General features: G+C 44.4%; 1 protein-coding gene across 1 annotated transcript in view; it reads left to right on the top strand.

The window, feature by feature from the left end:
- The window catches only part of PAF1 (PAF1 homolog, Paf1/RNA polymerase II complex component), a 712,617-nt gene that overhangs the window by 91,455 nt on the left and 599,749 nt on the right, over positions 1-21,413 (top strand). Inside the window, exon 4 of the mRNA XM_044062107.1 lies at positions 20,339-20,460. Within this exon, the coding sequence (XP_043918042.1) occupies positions 20,339-20,460 (122 nt within the window). The remainder of the gene's footprint in view (positions 1-20,338; positions 20,461-21,413) is intronic.

Here is a 21,413-nt window from a genome sequence, read left to right as displayed (position 1 = left end):
CCTTAAAATGCGGCTATGATGCACTGGAGGCTTCCTTTAGATCAGCCATGACTGGCACAGTTATCAGAAGGCATGCATGGTTAAAAGAGCAGGCCTTACCAGACCATGTCAAATCAAATTTGGCTCTCCTGCACAACAGGTGCTGAAGAAGATGGAAGAGAAGGCAAAATCTGTCCAAACAGTGAAAGATTTCTTACAGGTCCAACCTCCAAGGTTTAGCAGGAATTGGCCCTCCAAGAATTGGTCCTTTCCAGACTCCTCCAGAGCTCAGAGAGGCAGAAATAGGCGTTCAAGAGGCAGAAGTCAATCCAGGGGTGCCTACAGGGGACGCCAGTGGCAGGGTAACAACCAGTGAGGTACAGCCACAGACACGGCCACCACCACTACTACAGGACAATCACAGTGACTTGGCTCTGGCACCGCCTACCAGGGAACAACTAGAAGCACCCTTAGGCGGGAAGCTAGCTTTATTTTCAGTAAACTGGCATTACATCACAAGAGACAAGTGGATTTTGCAGACAATAGACCAAGGTTACAGGTTTCACTTCCATACTCTACCAGGGAAGAGAGGAATGCCAAACCTACCTCCAAATCAAAAGGCAGAAGCTCTAAAACAAATAACTCAATTATTAAGGAAGAGAGCTGTGGAAAAGGTACCATCTATGGAGCAAGGACAGGGATTTTACTCCAGACTCTTCCTGGTACCAAGAAAAGAAAGCAAATGGAGACCTATTCTCGACCTGTCCGCTTTAAACACATTCCTCATTGTTCCAAAATTCAAAATGCTGACCCTACAGCAGCTTCTTCCCATGCTTGGCAAGGAGTCTTGGCTGGTAACTCTAGATCTCAAGGAGGCATACCTGCACGTCTCCATACGACCAAATTGCAGAAGATACCTCAGATTTCTTGCAGGATCAGAGCATTATCAATTCTCAGCATTGCCCTTTGGCTTATCTACTGCGCCCAGAGTGTTCACGAAATGCCTGGCATCAGTAATTGCTCATTGCAGGCTTCAGGGAATCCAAATCTACCCTTACCTGGACGACTGCCTGATACAAGCGGACAACAAAAACAAGCTAGCAGAAGACTTAAAAAGGGTCATTTACCTACTACAAGCCCTGGGATATACAGTCAATATAAAAAAGTCAAGGCTGATACCATCCCAAAGGATAACCTTTTTGGGTGCAGAGCTGGACACAGCGAAACAAATGGCATTCTAACAGAGAAAAACAGGAGCAACTCCCTCTCTACTTCTTGGCATTAACAAAGCAGAACCATCTAACAGCAAGAAAAGTCCTGCAAGCCTTGGGTTTCATGGCATCCTGCATAATATTGGTTCCACATGCCAGACTGCATATGAGAAAGTTACAGTGGTACCTAAGAAATTTATGGTCTCAGCACAAGCACAGCCTAGAAACCCAAATTCCAATAATTCCATGCCTGAAGCAAGAATTCCAATGGTGGGCTCAGGCCTGTCAATCAAACAAAGGACTGCCCTTCCTCAACACTCAACCCAGCCAAACCATCACAACGGACGCCTCAGACCTCGGTTGGGGGGCCCACATGCTGGACAAGTGTATACAAGGTTTATGGTCTCAAGACCAGCTACACCTACACATAAATCAAAAGGAGATGCTGGCAGTAAAACTGGCAATTCAGACATTCAGACCATTTCTTCAACAAGGTCGACTGTTGATAAGGACAGACAACACCACAGTTATGTGGTACATCAACAAACAGGGTGGCACACACTCATACCCTCTATGCCGGATGGCAATGGACCTCTGGAATGTGGCCCTGAGCTACAACATTCAGTTACAAGCAATTTTTGTACCAGGAAAAGAAAACATTCTAGCAGACATACTAAGCAGAACTACCACGGATGCCCACGAATGGATGCTGCATCCGGACATCTTCAAAACCATTACGAGAAAATGGGGACTCCCAGAAGTAGACTTATTTGCATCCCCACTCAATCACCAACTAAAGAAATTCTGCACAAGGACGTACCACCCACTTGCTTGGAAGGTGGACTCCCTATCTTTCAGTTGGAAAAACCTGACAGCATATGCATTTGCACCACTTCCTTTGATGCATAAGGTGCTATTGAAGATCAAAGAGGACTGTCCAAGGATCATTCTGATAGCTCCAGACTGGCCAAGACAACATTGGTACCCATTGCTGAGGAGCATGTCTCGGGAACAAATATGGCCCCTGCCCCTAGTTCCCTTGCTGTTAACACAGAACAACTACAACACCCTGCATCCAAACCTGAAAACACTGCAGCTGACTGCCTGGAACATTGCATAAGACCAATTAACCCAAATTTATCCCAAAGGGTTAAAGACATTATCTTGGAGGCTCGCAGACCCTCAACAAGAAAAAATTATTCAGCAAAATGGAAAAGATATCTCATTTGGAGTACTGCAAAAGGAGAAAATGTGTCACTGGTAAACATAGCCAACATCCTGGAATACTTGGCAGAGCTCTTCCACAAAGGCCTGTCCTATTCTTCCATTAAGATTCATGTATCAGCTATTTCAGCAGAATACGACTTGGATCCTCCAGTCTTCTCACATCCTCTGCTCAGGCAGTTTCTGAGAGGAATTAAAAATGTAAAACCACCTAGGAAGCCACCATTGCCAGCATGGGACTTGAACTTTGTGCTAGAAAAATTGACACTTCCTCCTTTCGAACCAGCAGCAACAGCAGGATTACAATACTTATCATGGAAAACTGCTTTCCTGCTGGCAATCACTTCAGCAAGAAGGGTATCTGAGCTACAGGCATTAATGGCAGTACAGCCCTTCCTGATCTTCCATCAAGATAGTGTCCATGAGAACAAATCCTACTTTTATGCCTAAGGTGGTCTCCAGAGTATCCTTAAATCAGGCTATCCACCTACCTACATTCTTCCCCAACCCACAGAACAGAGGAGAAAGACTGTTGCACACCTTGGATGTACATAGACAATTACGCTACTACCTGGACAGAACCAAGGGCAATAGAAAAACTGACCAGCTACTGGTAGCATATGCAACAGGAATGGAAGGAAAAGCAATTTCAAAACAGACAATCTCTAAGTGGATAGGAAATTGCATTAGATTTTGTTACTCCTACCATGGGAAGAAAACTCCAGAAAACATCAGGCCTCATTCTACAAGGGCTACAGCCACTACCACAGCTTTTCTACGAGGAGTGGCTACCAAAGACATTTTAGAGGCTGCTACTTGGAGCTCCGTGCATACATTTGCCAAGCATTATAATTTACCTCTATACTCTAGATCCCGAGCAGGTTTTGCCACTGCTGTTTTGCAAGGGATCTTAACTACACCATAATTTTATTTCTCCTCCTCCCCAGTTTGGCTATGGTATTCTACCCATTTGTAAGGACTGCAGATGCATCCTTGAAGGACATAGTACAGTTTTGTACCTACCATAAATGTAGATGTCCGATAGGAATGCATCTGCAGTCAAGATTACCCACCCTCCTTCCCCTCTGTGGTACTCCTAGGGTATTTGCCCATCTTGTAGCTAGCTGGGGAATCTATTATGGTGTATTTGTTTGTATATATGTACATACATGCTTATATTTTGTTTGCTCTCTACTATTTGGAATCATTTGCATTTATCCAAATTTAGCCTTCCTAGAGGGCACCTGGCATCTGGGGCAAGAAACACTGAGGAAAATGGCGTCGGCTGATGCCTTTATACCCGAATAACTGCAGCTATGACGTCGGGTGAAGTGCGACACCAGCCGAGGCCAGACCCAGACTTTGGAATCCGGCCGACCGAAGGGCTGCCTGACGACAGGACAACCCATTTGTAAGGACTGCAGATGCATTCCTATCGGACATCTACATTTATGGTAGGTACAAAACTGTACTTTCTCTGCACTGCCCTCTGGCTTATCTACTGCGCCCAGAGTATTCACAAAGTGCCTAGCTCCAGTTATTGCATTTTGCAGGCAAAGAAATATTCAAATGTACCCATACCTGGACGATTGTCTAATTCAGGCAGAAAGCCAGGACATATTGAATCATCTGGCCTTTGTACAAAGGGTTCTAATTTGTCTGGGCTACACCATAAACAAAAAGAAATCACACCTGGTACCCTGTCGTCAAATTATATTCCTGGGAGCAAGCTTGAAAACAACTTCCCAGATGGCTTACCTCACGCCAGAGAAACAAATCCATTTGACAACCTACTTCAAACAAGTGGCCACAAAAACCCTGCTATCTGCAAGACAAATACTGCAAGCCTTGGGGTTCATGGCCTCCTGCATTTTTCTAATTCCATATGAGGAAACTGCAGTGGTATCTAAAAAGCCTATAGTGTCACCATTCTCAAGACCTAGAAATAATGATTCCTATCATACCTTGCCTACGTCTAGAGTTTCTTTGGTGGGCAGAGGCCTGACACCAAAACAAGGGACTACCTTTCACACCACCCCCTTCTGCCCAAACCCTAACAACAGACACATCAGACTATGCATAGGGGGCTCACCTGGCAGGGAAGTGCATTCAGGGCAAATGGAACCCAAGTCAAATGCACCTGCATATCAATCAAAAAGAAACATTAGCTGTACAGAATGCTTTGATAGCCTTCAAAGACCACATTCTTCCAGGACAACTAATGGTAAAGACGGATAACACCACTGATGTCCTTCAAGGATGCATCTGCAGTCCTAACATATGGGTTGTCCTGCCTCAGGCAGCCCTTCGGTCGGCCGGATTCCAAAGTCTGGGTCTGGCCTCGGCTGATGTCGCACTTCACCCGACGTCACAGCTGCTGGGGTATAAAGGCATCAGCCGACGCCATTTTCCTCAGTCTTTCTTGCCGCGTGGTGCCCGAAGCAGAAGCTGTTCACAAGTGCCGGTCGGTCAGATCCAGAGATTTCTACTAACGAAGACTTCTAAAAAGCTAAGTACCCCGTTGGGGACTCTTTCTTGCCTCAGCCGATGTCAGAAAAAGTAAATATTTGTTTAACTTGTGGGAAACAAATACCTCATAAGGATTTCCACTCTTACTGCCTTCCTTGCTTAGGCCCAGACCACGACGTATCAGCTTGTCTAGCCTGTGCTTCCTTCAACCGACGGACACTTAGACGTCGGTCGGAGTTTGCAGGGAGTTTTTTGGTCCCGCTTTTGCTTACAAAATGCCGTCGGAGACTCCGACTACACAATTAGCTAAAAAGCGCAAGGAAAAGGGCCGACACTCGCGGCCCGCGGTTTCGGCTGAAACCACGGTTAGGCCAACCGCGAGTGTCTCGGTTTCGGCCGAAACCGAGTCCTCGGTTCTTCCTTCGGCCGAAAGCATGCCTCCGATAGCCGAGGCCTCACAGAGCATGGCTGAATCTGCTACTGAATTTACTGCTACAGAAGCAGTCACCCAGGACTTGTCAGACACTATTCCTTTAAACATATCTACCCCTGCACGTGGGGCTGCTAGACCCCCTGTTTCTATGTCTATCAAGGCTTTTGCCAGGGCTAAAGCAGCTAAATCTTCTAAGGCCTTACCTGCTAAAACTCCCTCACATAGGCCTACCTCAAGTTCCCAAATACTCAGCCTGGCTGAGGATCTCATTTCTTTGATCAGGGGATCCCAACCTCACCCAGACAGGGCCTCTCAGCCCCCTCCAGATAAGAGGCCTAGGACTGAACCCCCGGAACCTGCCTCTACAGACTATTCCTCGGATGACTCAGACATTTCAGACCCTCAGGAAGGCCCATATTCTCCTTATGAGGATTCTGATGCAGAAGACTCCATTCCTTCTGCTTCTCCTCCTGAAGAATTTTCTTTTGGGGAAACCTTACATGCTATGAGGGAACACTTCCAGTGGCAGGGCCAGGATTTTTCAGATTCAAGGAAAAGGCTAAGGACTTTTTTACACTTACCACAGCAAGCCATTCCTCCAGTAGTAACAGTCGTTGATGATGCATATAATGATGCCTGTACTGCCCCTGATTCTCTTCCTCCGGCCCCTGCCAAGCCTGACAGATATTACAGGGTCCCGGACACACACTACCATTTGTATAAGGCTCCTGTTGCAGACCCTGAAACCATTTCACAGGGCCCTAAAGGTGTGGCAGCTGCTTCTCCCAAAAACCCTCTTCCCTCTGAAAGGGAATCTAGAGCATTAGAGAGATGGGATAAAAAGGTTTATACTTCTGCTACTCTTTCGGCCAGGGCCTTAAACTGTCAATTTCACATGATTCAGTACCAGGAATTTTTGTTAGACCAGCTAAATAAAAAACTGTCCTCTCCTGAACCTATAGACCGCAAGTCCCTTCAGGATTTGGTACATAACTCTCAGCAGGTCAGTAACCATTTCTTAAAATGTGGCTATGATGCACTGGAGGCTTCCTTTAGATCAGCTATGACTGGAACAGTGATTCGAAGGCATGCCTGGTTAAAAGAACAATCCTTACCAGACCATGTTAAGTCAAAACTCCTAGATGCTCCCATGGAGAAACAAAGTTTGTTTGGCTCCCCTGCACAGGAGGTTCTAAAGAAGGTGGAAGAAAAAGCAAAATCTGTCCAAACAGTCAAGGATTTCTTACAGGTCCAACCTCCTAGGTTTAGCAGAAATTGGCCTTCGAAGAATTGGTCCTTTCCAGACAGCTCCAGAGCACAGAGAGGCAGAAATAGACGCCCAAGAGGCAGAGGTCAATCTAGGGGTGCCTACAGGGGACGTCAGTGGCAACCTACCAACCAGAGAAGTACTGCCACAGATTCAACTACAACCACTTCCATAGGGCAGACACAATGACTTGGCTCTGGTTCCGCCTACCAGAGAACAACTGGAAGCTCCCTTGGGCGGAAAGCTAGCCTTATTTTCCGACAACTGGCATTACATTACAGGAGACAAATGGACTTTACAAACAATAGACAAGGGCTACAGGTTTCACTTCCAGACTCTACCAAAAAAGAGGGGAATGCCAAACCTACCACCAAGCCAAAAAAACAGACGCTCTAAGACAAATCAACAACTTACTAAGGATGAGAGCTATAGAAAAGGTGCCACCTATGGAACAAGGCCAAGGATTTTACTCCAGGCTTTTCCTTGTACCAAGAAAAGAAAATCAATGGAGACCTATTCTCGACTTGTCCGCACTGAACACATACCTCATTGTTCCAAAATTCAAAATGCTGACCCTCCAGCAGCTTCTTCCCATGCTGGGCAAGGAGTCTTGGCTGGTGACTCTAGATCTCAAGGAGGCATACCTGCACGTCCCTATATGACCAGATTGCAGAAGACACCTCAGATTTCTTGCAGGATCAGAGCATTATCAATTCTCAGCATTGCCCTTTGGCTTATCTACTGCCCAGAGTATTCACGAAATGCCTGGCATCAGTAATTGCTCATTGCAGGCTTCAGGGAATTCATATTTACCCATACCTGGACGACTGCCTAATACAAGCGGACAACAAGGCAAAATTAACAAAAGATTTGGAAAATGTCATACAACTGTTGCAAGCCTTGGGATACACAGTCAACATGCAAAAGTCAAGACTAGTACCATCCCAAAGGATAACATTCTTGGGTGCAGAACTGGACACATCTACTCAGATGGCTTTTCTCACAGAAGAAAAACAAAAGCAACTACCAGTCTACTTCATGACATTAACAAAACAAACTCAGCTTACTGCAAGGAAAGTCCTGCAAGCCCTGGGTTACATGGCATCCTGCATAATATTGATTCCGCATGCCAGGCTGCATATGAGAAAGTTACAATGGTACCTAAGGAATGTATGGTCTCAACACAAGCACAGTCTAGAAGCCCAGATTCCAATAATTCCATGCCTGAAGCAAGAATTCCTGTGGTGGGCTCAGGCCTGTCAGTTGAACAGAGGATTGCCTTTCCACAAACCTCATCCAAGCCAGACCATCACCACGGACGCCTCAGACCTAGGCTGGGGGGCACACATGGTGGACAAATGTATACAAGGCCTATGGACCCAAGACCAGCTGAATCTACACATAAATCTAAAGGAGATGCTGGCAGTGAAACATGCGATCCAGGCATTCAGACCACTCCTTCAACAGGGTCATCTGCTGATAAGGACGGACAATACCACAGTCATGTGGTACATCAACAAACAGGGAGGTACACACTCATATCCTCTATGCCGGATGGCAGTGGACCTGTGGAATGTGGCCCTGAATCTCAACATTCAACTTCAGGCCAGATTTGTACCAGGAAAAGAAAATTCTCTAGCAGACACCTTAAGCAGAACTACCACGGATGCTCACGAATGGATGCTGCATCCAGATATATTCAAAGCCATAACAAAGAAATGGGAACTACCAGAAATAGACCTGTTCACCTCCCCACACAACCACCAATTGAAGAAATTCTGCACAAGAGCATACCACCCACTTGCTTGGAGGGTGGACTCCCTTTCCTTCAGCTGGAAAAACCTGACAGCATATGCATTCCCACCTCTTCCTTTGATGTGCCAAGTCCTACTGAAGATCAGAGAGGATCAGCCAAGGGTAATCCTGATAGCTCCAGACTGGCCGAGGCAGCATTGGTACCCGCTACTGAGAAGCATGTCTCGGACACACGCATGGCATCTACCTCTATGTCCCTTACTTCTAACACAGAACTACAAGATCCTACATCCAAACTTGAAAACACTGCAGCTAGCTGCTTGGAATATTGCATAAAACAAAATAACCCAGATTTATCTCAGAGGGTTAAGGACATTATCCTGGAGGCACGCAGACCCTCCACAAGGAAAACTTATTCAGCCAAGTGGAAAAGATACCTCATTTGGAGTGCAGCAAAGGGAGAAAATGTCTCATTGGCAAACATAGCACACATCCTGGAATACTTAGCAGAACTGTTCCACAATGGCCTGTCTTACTCCTCCATTAAGATTCATGCATCAGCAATTTCAGCAGAATACAACATGGATCCTCCTGTCTTCTCTCATCCTCTCTCAGGCAGTTCTTGAGAGGAATCAAAAATGTAAAACCTCCAAGGAAACCACCTTTACCTACATGGGACCTCAACTTTGTGCTGGAAAAGTTAACACTTCCCCCTTTTGAACCAGCAGCAACAGCAGAACTACAGTTCTTGTCTTGGAAAACTGCTTTCCTGCTAGCAATCACTTCAGCAAGAAGGGTATCTGAGTTACAGGCATTAATGGCAGTACAACCTTTCCTTATCTTCCATCAGGATAGAGTCTCTCTGAGAACTAACCCTACCTTTATGCCAAAAGTGGTCTCCAGAGTTTCATTGAACCAAGCGATTCATTTACCTACATTCTTCCCCAACCCACAGAACAGGGGGGAAAGACTGCTACATACCTTGGATGTACACAGACAATTACGCTACTATCTGGACAGAACTAAGACCAGCAGAAAAACTGACCAGCTTCTGGTAGCATATGCAACAGGAATGCAAGGAAAAGCAATTTCAAAACAGACAATCTCAAAATGGATAGGAAATTGTTTTCGATTTTGTTACTCTTTTCATGGAAAGACAACTCCTGAAAATATCAGACCTCATTCCACAAGAGCTACAGCCACCACTACAGCCTTTCCTACGAGGAGTGGCTACCAAAGACATTTTAGAAGCTGTTACTTGGAGCTCCGTGCATACATTTGCCAAGCATTATAATCTTCCCTTATACTCTAGATCCCGAGCAGGTTTTGCAACTGCTGTTTTGCAAGGGATCTTAACTACACCATCTTTATCTTAGTGCCTCCTCCCCCAGTTTGGCTATGGTATTCTACCCATATGTTAGGACTGCAGATGCATCCTTGAAGGACATAGTACAGTTTTGTACCTACCATAAATGTAGATGTCTGATAGGTATGCATCTGCAGTCAGGATTACCCACCCTCCTTCCCCTCTGTGGTATTCCTAGGGTATTTACCCCTCTTTTAGCTAGCTGGGGGAAATCTATTATGGTGTATTTGTTTGTATATATATATATATATATATATATATATATATATATATATATATATATATATATATATATATATATATATATATATATTGTTTGCTCTCTACTGTTTGGAATTATTTGCATTTATCCAAATTTAGGCTTCCTAGAGGGCACCTGGCATCTGGGGCAAGAAACACTGAGGAAAATGGTGTCGGCTGATGCCTTTATACCCCAGCAGCTGTGACGTCGGGTGAAGTGCGACATCAGCCGAGGCCAGACCCAGACTTGGGAATCCGGCCGACCGAAGGGCTGCCTGAGGCAGGACAACCCATATGTTAGGACTGCAGATGCATACCTATCGGACATCTACATTTATGGTAGGTACAAAACTGTACTTTATGTGGTACATAAACAAGCAGGGAGGTACACATTCTTGCCCCCTCTGTAGACTAGCCATGGCATTGTGGAACACAGCCTTGAGCTACCAAGTGCACCTACAAGCTCAATTCCTGCCAGGAAAACTAAATACACTGGCAGACGGACTAAGCAGAAACCTCATGGACCCACACGAGTGGAAACTGGAACCAAGGATTTTCAACATGTTGACAAGCAAATGGGGAGCCTAGATACAGACCTGTTTGCCTCTCCCCAGAACTACAATTTGGACAAATTTTGCACAAGGACTCCCCGCAAACAAGCCTGGAAAGTGGATGCTCTGTCCTTCAGCTGGAAAAAACTATCAGTCTATGCCCCCCCCCCCCCTGCCTCTGCTCTCCAAAGTACTACTAAAAATCTAACAGGATAAACCAAGGATGATTTTGATTGCTCCAGACTGGCCGCACCAGCACTGGTACCCCCTCCTGCGCAGTGTGTCATGATTATCTCGGACTCCTTTCCTGTTGTCTCAGCAGGAGAACCAGATTCTGCACCTTCAGCTTCTCACACTCAACCTTACAGCCTGGCTAATTACTTAATCTCTCCTTTACCATCCCTCAGCAAACCTGTGATGGATATCATTTTAGAGGCAAGAAGGCCTAGTACTAGAAAATCTTCTGCTGAAAAATGGAAACGATTCTTTGCCTGGAACCAGTCTCAAGGGATGAGCACAGCAGCTCACAATTTACCTCAGATTTTACAATACTTAACTGAAATGCTTCACAAGGGCCTGTCTTTTTCCTCCATTAATATCTACGCCTCAGCCATTTCAGCTCATTGTAATACAGAATCTTCCTCTTCTCTCATCCACTGCTCAGGCAGTTAATCAGAGGGGCCAAAAATTTGAGACCAACCAGGAGAGCTCCAACCCCAGCCTGGGACCTTAACTTTGTATTGGAGAAACTCTCTACCTCCTTTTGATCCAGTGCTACTGCAGACTTAAAATTTCTTTCTTGGAAAACAACTTTCCTTTTAGCAATCACTTCAGCTAGAAGGGTATCTGAATTACAGGCCCTTATGGCAGTGGAGTCTTTCATCGTCTTTCATGTGGACAGGGTGTCCCTCAGAACCAGTCCATCCTTCATGCCCAAGGTGGTATCCAGTGTGGCTCTTCATCAGTCCATTCAATTGCCAACCTTCTTTCCCAATCCACAGAATAAAGGGGAACGGATACTGCATTCCTTAGATGTGCACAGACAACTTAGATTCTACTTGGACAGGACTAAACCTCAAAGGAAATCTGAACAACTGTTGGTGGCATTTGCTGCAGGGGCAGAGGAGGAGGCTATTTCAAAGCAACCCATTTCTAAATGGATAAGCCATTGCATTCATTTCTGCTATAAGCACCATGGAAAACCTATCCCCCAGGGGATCAGATTTCACTCCACCAGGGCTGCATCTACCTCTACAGCCTTTCTCAGAGACGTCCCTACCAGTGACATCCTAGAAGCTGCTACCTGGAGTTCTGTACATACTTTCATCAAGCATTATCATTTGCCAATTTTCTCTAAATCCAGAGCTGGCTTTGCCACTGCAGTCTTGCAGGGCTTTATAGCTGGCCCTAATGCTATCTAAATTCCTCCTCCCAACAATAGCTTTGGGAATCTACCCAAATGTAATGACTGCAACAGTGAAACACAAAGAACATAGTACAGTTGTGTACATTTACCATAAATGTAGATGTTTGAGTGTATTCACTGTTGCAGTCCTGGTTACCATCCCTCCAGCCCCCTAACTTCTTTTGGGTGTACCTCTACTTTCCTTTACTATGCTTAAAAGTCTTTTTGGTGTATTTGCTTTTTTGTTGGAGGTATATCTTTGTACTTTTATATTTAATTGCCCCAGATGTCAGGTGCCCTCCTAATGGGAAGCAAGAAAAACTGATGTAATGGCGTCGGCTGCATGTTTTATACCCCTGACGACCCAACGTCATGGAAGAAGGGACAGAAACTGACGCAGGACCCAAGACTTTGTTAATCAGGCTGACTGAGGGCTACCTGCAAGCAGATAACCCAAATGTAATGACTGCAACAGTGAATACACTCAGACATCTACACTTATGGTAAGTGTACACAACTGTACTTTCCATCTGTAGTATCTTTAGCAAGAAGCTTAAAACACTGGTTCTCAAGATATAAAGAAAGGGAAGAAAGCCTACTATGAAGGGTTTTAGGGACAAACAAATGACAAGTTAAATAAGATGTATGGTTGTGTGCAGCACCTAGGCAAAAAAAGACACTTTTCATGGGGGTCTTTATGGGGAATCAGTCTTCCACACTGGCATTTACCCTTTCTGGATGACCTTAACCTCCCCCAAACAGCACAAAACAAGCGGAAAAAGAGCAAAAAACCCAACTAGGTACTTGTCTGCAATGGTGAGGACTTCAGCAAACAGGAGTAATTACCGGAATGCCAACAAACAGAAGAACGTCAAAAAACAGACTGAGGTAACAGACCAGTTAAAAACAGCATTCGGACTGGCCGGCAAAGAAGTTCTGATGATGGTATGCCTGAATGTCATTTTTATGCCCTATGCTACGCAAGGAGTGTGTAGGTGACATTCAGCGTACCTTAAAGCAATGGCAGACTATGGTAAACTCGCCGGATGGTAGGCTTCATGGCAGGGAATCTCATTTGTAATGAATACTGCAGTGGTGAATGTAAGGACATCCCTTTAGCCAAGGCAGCATTGATTCTCCTTCTATGTAAGCCTTGCGAGGGAAGAGCCATTCTTGCTACCACAGGAAGTAATGTTCTTATCTCAGAATGTTGGGGGGATAGAGTGGTCATACATCCCTGCTTGATGATTTTGATAATAGGGTGGATGGTCCTAAATCTCATCCCCACCAGGCACATGTTTCAGAGGGGGACATGCTGCACTGTAGTAAGAGAGGCCAGGAAACCTAGCACTAGAAAAGCCAATGTAGCTTAGTGGAAAAGGTCCTCCCACAGGTGCCTTTACAGTGGACAGGATACAAGCAAGGCTCAGCTGTCCTTGGTCCACGCCTATATTGAGCAAACCTTTGAAAAGCAGGCCTATTGTATGCAAACCCTGCCCTGTCAGATGTGCTGTACATTCGCAAATCCAGTGGGGGCATAAATACCTGCTCAATAGCTATCTCTCTTGTAACATTGTATAGAACATGTTATAGGAGTAGATGTGCATCACAGATAGTACCACTTTGGAATGGTCTTCCACTGCACATGAAGTGAAGTACTTTTCCTACACTATTTAGACTTAATACGGATGAATGGATAGGTAACCATACCCTCAACTTGGCTTAGCACGCTTGTCCCTCATGGGTAGTAAATGTTCTTCTCATTGCTGGGTTATTCATGGAAATGTATTTCTGGGCTTCTAAAGATCCTAGCCTGTTAAGTACATGTGGACCTATGATTTGTCATGGTTCATTCCCCAGCCATATCTACATGACTTTCTTTACAATCCCCTGTGCTTTCACAGCTGCCTCTGAAACAGTTCCTGAAAGTGGTCCTTCACCTGAAACATCTGAAAAAAAGAAGTACCACCAAATCTGGACCTCACTTTTGTTTTGAGGGAAAATAATCTTGCTACTTTTTTTTTTTTTTTTTTTTTTTGATCTAGCTGCTTATGGCCTTGTCCAGATTGCTATCCTGGAATACTGCTGTGTTTGCAGCCTTGACTTCAGCAGGTAGGATCTCTGAACGTCATGCTTTTATGTGTAGGAGACTCTCCCTAGTTTTTTTTTGTTTTTTTCCTAATTTTTCTTAAGGACAGAGTCATCTTGCACACAAAACCCATCAGTGTTTTTCACTCTCCGTTTAGAGAAGAGCACCTCACATTTCTCCTGGATAAAAATAAACTTTAGTAGAAACTCTGGCCAGTTTCTTATTGCCTTTGCAAAAGGAAAAAGGACAGTTTTTTGTTATTGCTTTTGTTAAAGGGTGATGAAGGCAGGCTTGTGAATACACAGACTCTTAGGATTGCTGATCATATCACCTTTTGTTACCTCCATCATGGGAAACAAGTACCCAGTAGAGTAAGAGCTTACTGCACTGTGGCCACAACTGCCACTATAGCTTTTCTCAGGGAAGCCTTCAAACAATCCATACTCTTCTTGTTTTCTGTCCCATCTTTATCAAACACTGCAACCTGGCTGGAAGCCATAACCCAGGCAGCTTTTGCCTCTGCCATCCTGCAGAGTATTGTGTCCTGTGCTCATATTCCTGTCCTTCCATTGCATACTTAGCTCTGGGAGTCCTCCTAAAAGCCAGTACTGCCACTGAGAACTAGAAATAACAGTACAATTGCATTACATTTTTCCTATAATTGTAGATATTGTAGTTTCATAGGTTCATAGGTTCATACTAGGCTATCTGCCCTAGGGCATTTATAAGCCTAGCCAGAGTATGTTTGGCTTTCGCCACCCATTTTAAATTAATTTTGCTATGCCCTTTTTCGAGGTTAGTATACTGTGCCTCTGTCTAACAGTGACACAGAAGTGATACCCGGGGTAAACCTACGATCTCCCATCCACTCATCAAGATTCCTCTTGAAAAGAGTCAATGAGGGACTCTGCCTAACCTGGACTGGGATTTTATTCCAGAGTGAAGGGAGCCTCTGGGTTATGAATCTGTCCCTCCAGCATGTCCTACTTATTTCAGTGCTGAGGTTCAAGTCTCTCGGCGTGTAGCTCGATGGGATTTGGATTTTTTGAGGTGCAGCATATCCCTTAATTCCGGGTTGGACATGGCTTTATACGTCAGGCACAGGTCACCTCTGAGCAGGCGGTATGCCACTGAGTAGAGCTGGAGTTTCATACGGCATCTGTTCGAGCCCTGTGATCCTCTTGGTGGGGTACTTTTGGGGTCTTTCCAGTTGCTGCAGGTGTTTGGTAAGGTACATCCCAAAGGGGCATTGTACTCAATTATGGGCCTGATGAGGGATGTGTTATGAGTCTCGATGACCTCCCCTAATCTAGATGTGAATCCCTTCATGATTTGGTGGGCTATATAAAATGTTTTTCTAACCACTTTGGCCACGTGGTTGTCAAATGAGAGATTGCAATCAACTTGGGTCCCCAGGTCCCTAATTACTTCTTCTGTACTTAATGGATTACCACCTATGTGGTAATTTGTGGGCACTTTGTTTTGCCAAAGGGATGACTATACACTTTTGGCGTTTAGCTTGAGGCCATGGCTCTGGCACCAGTTGTCTGTTTCTACGAGAACCTTTTGGAGGATGCTTGTGTCGGCTAGAGAGTCTTTTATGGCCCAGTTTGCAGTCATCTGCGAACTTGGTCAGCCACAGTCCTTCCGTGTTGGCCTGTACCTCCGAGAAATATATACCAAACAAGAGAGGTCCCAGGACTGAGCCTTGTGGGACGCCACTTGTAACTGGTTTGGAGTCTGACATGGCTCCAGCAATTCTAACCATGTGGGTTCTGTCCTTGAGCCAGTTTGCAACCCATCTAGTGACATAGGGGTTTATATTTAAGCTGGTGAGCTTATCTATAATGCCCGAGTGGGGTATTGTATCGAAGGCTTTTGCGAGGTCCAGATAGGCTGTGTGGACCACCTTCCCTTCGTCAATGGCCTTGGTGACTGTTTCAAAGAAGTCAACCAGGTTTAAGAGGCAGGATCTGCCCTTAACAAAGCCAAACTGGGTAGGATCCAGTGTCTGTAGGTCCCCAATATCTTTATTTATGAGGTCCATGATGATCCTTTCCATAGCTTTGCAGACCAAGCTAGTCAGGCTTATGGGGGCGATAGTTTCCAGGGTCCGTTGAGGCACCACCTTTGTGGAGAGGGACCACTGTTGCTGTACGCCACTCTTTGGGTACATATCCTGTAGTAAGGCTGAGATTGAACAGTAGTTTTATGTTTGGGTTTAGCTCTTCTTGGAGTTCATGTAGGACGCAGCCTGGGACACCGTCTGGTCCCATTGATGCTGTGTTTTTTGCTTTGGAGAGGGCGGCTCCCACCTGAGCATCTGAGATGTCAGGGGGGCAGCACTCTGCTGGGATAGATATTTGCCCTTTTGGTGGGGAGGGGGGAGAAGTTTGCGCTGAACCTGTCAGCTAGGATGTTGGCAATGTCTGTGGGATCAGTGCATTTTTTGTCATTTTGGACTAATTCTGAGCATATCTGGGAATTCCCACCCAGGTTCCTAACATAACTAAAGAAAGCCTTGTGATTATCCTTAGTGTCCTGTGCAATTTTTCTCGAGCTGGCCTTTGGCGATTTTATGAGTGCCCTTAGTTTTTGCTAATACTGATCAGAGATGCCTTCCCTTTTTGGGATTTTGCTCTATCATGTAGTAGCTTCCTCCTTCTATTGTATAGTTTGTTTATGGCTGGGGTCCACCAGACAGGTCGTCTGCCTTTGGAGGATTGGGTCTTGGTTTTATTTGGGATTGCATGATCCATGCAGTCCTGAAGGTGTTCATAGAATGCATTTATAAAGGATTCTGCGGTCTGGGCCGTATTTTCCACAGGCCCGGGGGCTTTGAAGGATTCCACCTCAGTTTTGAGGAGTGTGAAATTTGCTTTAGAGAAGTTTTTCACTGTGGTTTTCTGGGCAGGGGGTGGGGTCAGGATGTGAATATCCAGTGAGATCAGTTTATGGTCTGATCTTACCAGTAAGGGATACACTTCTGGTCTGGAGCATAGAGTCCCCATGTTGGTGATGATCAGGTCCAGTATGTTTTCCCCTCTTGTGGGAGTGGTAACAAGTTGTTCCATAGCATTTGAGTTTATGAATTCTAGGAACCTTTGGGCAAGGGTGTTGGAGCTAGAGTAATGCTCCCAATCTATGTTTGGGTAGTTGAAGTCTTCCAATATAATGGTGTTCGGAGAGACCTTCATATTTTCCAGTGTTCTCAGGAAGGCCGAGTGGGGTTCCTGGGTTTGGGAGGGTGGTCTGTAGCAGGCTATAAACTGGAAGGCAGTTTTACCCACTGTTAGTTGCACATGGATAGTCTCTGATGCTTCGTGCTTTGCCACCAACCTGGAGGTGTGGGTATCTTTGATGAATATCGATACTCCCCCTCCTTTTGTGGTTCGGTCCAAGTTTTGGAGCCGAAAAGCATGGTATGAGGTATAACCTGGTAGTGCTGGGGTGCTCTCGGGACCCCTGAACCAGGTCTCTGTAACTGCACAGATATCGATGTTCTCCATGCTAAGGAGAGTTTCGAGTGCGTGCATCTTGAGGTTTAGACTTCTAGCGTTGAGTAGCATTACTCTTAGTTTCTTATCCCTTGTGATACCTATGGAGGTGGGTTTGTCTTTTGAGCCCTAGCGGTTGCTTGGGTGTCTGCTTTGGAGGTCTCTGCTGCTTAGGCAGATCTTTATTTAGAGCCTCCGAGTATGTTTTTGTGTGATTATGTGTTTGGTTTGCTGTCGTGGTAGGTCTATGTGAGACTGGAATTGTAGTGAGTGTGGTTTCCTTCTCCTCCTGACTGGTTTTGCCAGTACTGAGTTGAGAGAGCTTAGCCTCCAGTTTGGCTATATGGTTGCATCTCTCACATGTGTTGGAATTTGTTGGGAGGAGGAGAGGGTTGTCTGTGTACATGAGGCAGTTGTAACATTGCCTCAAGATTCCCATATTCACCAGCTGGACCAGAGAGGAGATTGACAACTGACCTTTGGACATGCTAGAATAATATTGGGAATTCCTTTATAATTGAAAACAAGGGCCAATGGGGAGCGAGGGAGTAGTGCTTTTAATTTTTAGTGCTGACTTATAATTGCTTTAGTGAGCAAGTGCCAGGTAAACAAGTGCAATGTGTTACAGGTAACTTAAATGCAAAAACGACAAACAGTAACTTTCTTTCAAGCAAAGCAAGGAAATAAGTACAGTAAGCAATGCAGATATCACTAGGGATCCACAGAAGCGCTGAGAAGCCGCGTTTTAGGTGGAATTAGCGTTCCAGGGAAATAACAAGCATACAAACAAAGCTAGATTCAGCAGGCCTGGATCTAGTCTATGCTACAGCAAACAAGGTGTACCAATTTCAGTAAGATACAGTTCAAATATGCAGGTACTATAAACCTTTAACCAGAAATTCCCAGCACAGAAGGGCAGAGTCCAGCCTCTCCTCCCACAAGAGTGCAGACCACGAACCTTCTCATTGTTGTAGTTTTCACTGTTGCAGAAGTATTCCTTCCTTCCACTCCCCCCTTCTCTGTTGACCATTGCCCTAGGGTTAGGATGGGTACCAAGTTAATTTTTTCCCCCACCCCAGCCCTTGCTGTCAGCCTTTCAGTCTTTATCACTTGGTAGCATCATTCTTGGATGGCTCATGCTCTGAATCTTGTGTAACTGTGCCTTGGAATCTTTTTGTCATGAAAGACCTGGAGATGATTCTGTTTGACTCTCCTTTTATATCGTCTATGTCCAGTGCTGGAAGGAGAGTGAGTTCAGTGGGTTTCGGGCTGAAAGTTTAGTACTTGTGTTGGTCTTCTGGCTCCTGCAGGCAGGAATCTCAAAAGTCAGTCCTACAAAAGTGAATCTACTCAAACATCTACAGTTATGGTAAAAGTTTCTAATACAGCTGTACTGTCTATGTAATTCATGTTATGTCAGTTTAACAACTTGAAAATTAACTGTTTGTCATATCTTAATGTTCTTTGTAGTTCTAATGTCCCTTCATCACTCAGTAGTTTGCATTTTTATGTGCTAGACCCAAAATACCCAACATAGGTTTATGTGCTTTTATTTTTTTTCTAATTGAATTTTGTCATCTTGTAGTGCATTTTGTGCCTATTTGTATTTGTCAGCGAGGCAAAACTTTTTCTATTTACTACCTCTTTGATGATTTGAGATTTCCTGCTTTCTTTGATGGCCTTTGTCAAAATTGTTTAACTGTCAGTTTCCCTTGTTATTTTTAAGCACCCTTTAAATGCTAACCAAGACTGATATTCAAACTCATTTTTAATTCCATGCCTCATTTTTCTGACTGAGATGGGACAGAGGTCTACTGTGACTGAGACCAGTCTTTTTTTTTTTTTAAATGAAAGTTGTTTGTCTTTACATACGTTTAAGACTTCGTTGTCAGTACCATAGTTAGGGTGAGGCATAGCCTGTGGCAGAAGATGAGATTGGTACCTTTGGAAGAGTTATTGATTTGGGTGCTGGAGCACTGATGGCCTAATGTCATGGGTAATATATGATTGCTACATGTTTTTGTCTTCTACTTTGTGTTGATTGGGGGGGGGTTACTCAGGAAGAACCGCAGTGGTGGTGCTGCGGTAGTGTTGTCGCCTCACATTATGACGCTGTCCGGTTCGATTCTCAGCTAGAGCATCTTCTGCGTGGAGACATGCGTGAATGGGGGTACCTTCGTTGAAGGTTGTGCGTCAGGGCTGGCAACTCGGCACGTAAAAATCAACTGCCAATTATTAGCGGACCAGAGTTCTGCTGTGGCGACCCCTAACCGGGAAAAGCCGAAAGACACAAAGTATTCACTCAGGATTCTAGTTGACCTAGCTACAGCTCTGACTATTGTAGCAGAGCAGCCATTTTATTGCAGCTTAATCAGAGGACCATTTGTTTTGTTTGCCGAGGATGATAATATCCTGGATGCAGTTCTTCATCCCTCGTTGCTTGTATGATGTAACATATGTTGTGACAAATACTAGGAGGAGGAAGTGTGAAAATTCACAGCGAGTCAAAATGCAGTGCAAGCAGACTGCATTAGATATAAGGAAAGATATGGATTACTACTTAAAATGATATTGTCTTTGTGCATTGCAGTCTTGTTCTTGGTTTAAAGGGAATGGGTCACACTTTTATTATAAGAAACATTTGACTGGTGGGTAGAGTTTCATGTAAGAAGCATACTGTAACAGGTTTGGAGACATGAACATCTTTTTCAATTGGCAATAAGTGAAGCATACTTAAAGTTGACTTGTCACTTCTCAGTATTGTTGCAAAACTTAAGATTGCAGATAAAACAAGTTTGTAACCAGAATGTGCTTATGCTGTTGTAGCTGATATTTGTATATTCATTGGGCAGATTTGTACAGTACAAAGCCACATCACTTGAGAAGCAACACAGGCATGAATTGCTGACAGAACCTGACTTAGGGGTCACCATTGATCTCATCAACCCAGAAACCTACAGAATTGATCTTAATGGTAAGAGAATTACTTGGATATGTGAGTAATAAGTTTTTATAGTGGTAGAAGCTTTTTGCTCTTTTCAGATTGTTTGTTATAGAGGAGATTCTGATCCAGAAAAGGCCTGCATGATATCCTCTGATCTGCATGTTTCCTTTTATTCTTTCACTTGTACATTAATACAGCTCTACATTGTACTGCCTTTTCCATGCCACTGTTGTTGTCATTTCCATGTTTGAGTTAGGGGTGTAAGATAGCTGCTGTGTTTATTGATTTGACCAGCTCTATAGTGTTACCTTGTTTACTGTCTCTGTATTATGCTTTTTTCCCCTCTCTTTTGCCATTGGAGATATCTTTTAGAGCTTCCTGCCTTGGTTTTGGGTGTTTCTGCCTCGCACACTTAGTGATGCCCTTGTCATCTCTGACAGATCATGCCACTTTTTTTGGATGATGTAGGCACAGTAGCTTTTTTTCCTCTTATTGTGATTGAGCCTTGGAGTAGGATTTCTCCTTGATTTTATTCCATTTTTATTCTAGTTAGAACTTGTCAGAAGTAAGTAGACCTAGTCCTTCTCTGAAACATTGAGATGTACCATCTGGGATTATGTCTGAACACTACCCATGTCTGAGCCAACTATTTTTTGTCTCATCTTAATTTTTGTGTCTTTTATTGTGAGAAAAGTTTCTTACCTTTGCAGGTTCATCTGATTCTCCATATTGTCTTGGAAGTAACAGATGAGACCTGGGGGTCCTGTTTTATGTTTTTTAATGTATTGATCTGGTGATGTCAATTTTTATTCTGTCCTCAACTGATGGGTTCATATCCAATCCGCTGGATCCTACTCAGCCATTGCAAAATACATGGTTATAAACTCACAAGCTTTAAGTTTTAGATAAATGTTTTTTTTCTATTTAATCCTTAATTTTGATTTTTTTTTCCTAGTTGTCTTTCTCTCGTGTACTAACGTGCT

Source organism: Protopterus annectens, chromosome 1.part0 (genome assembly GCF_019279795.1).
Source record: "Protopterus annectens isolate FY-2018-M chromosome 1.part0, PAN1.0, whole genome shotgun sequence".
NCBI classification, from domain to species: Eukaryota; Metazoa; Chordata; order Ceratodontiformes; family Protopteridae; genus Protopterus; species Protopterus annectens.
This window is presented reverse-complemented; position numbering and strand designations above follow the sequence as displayed.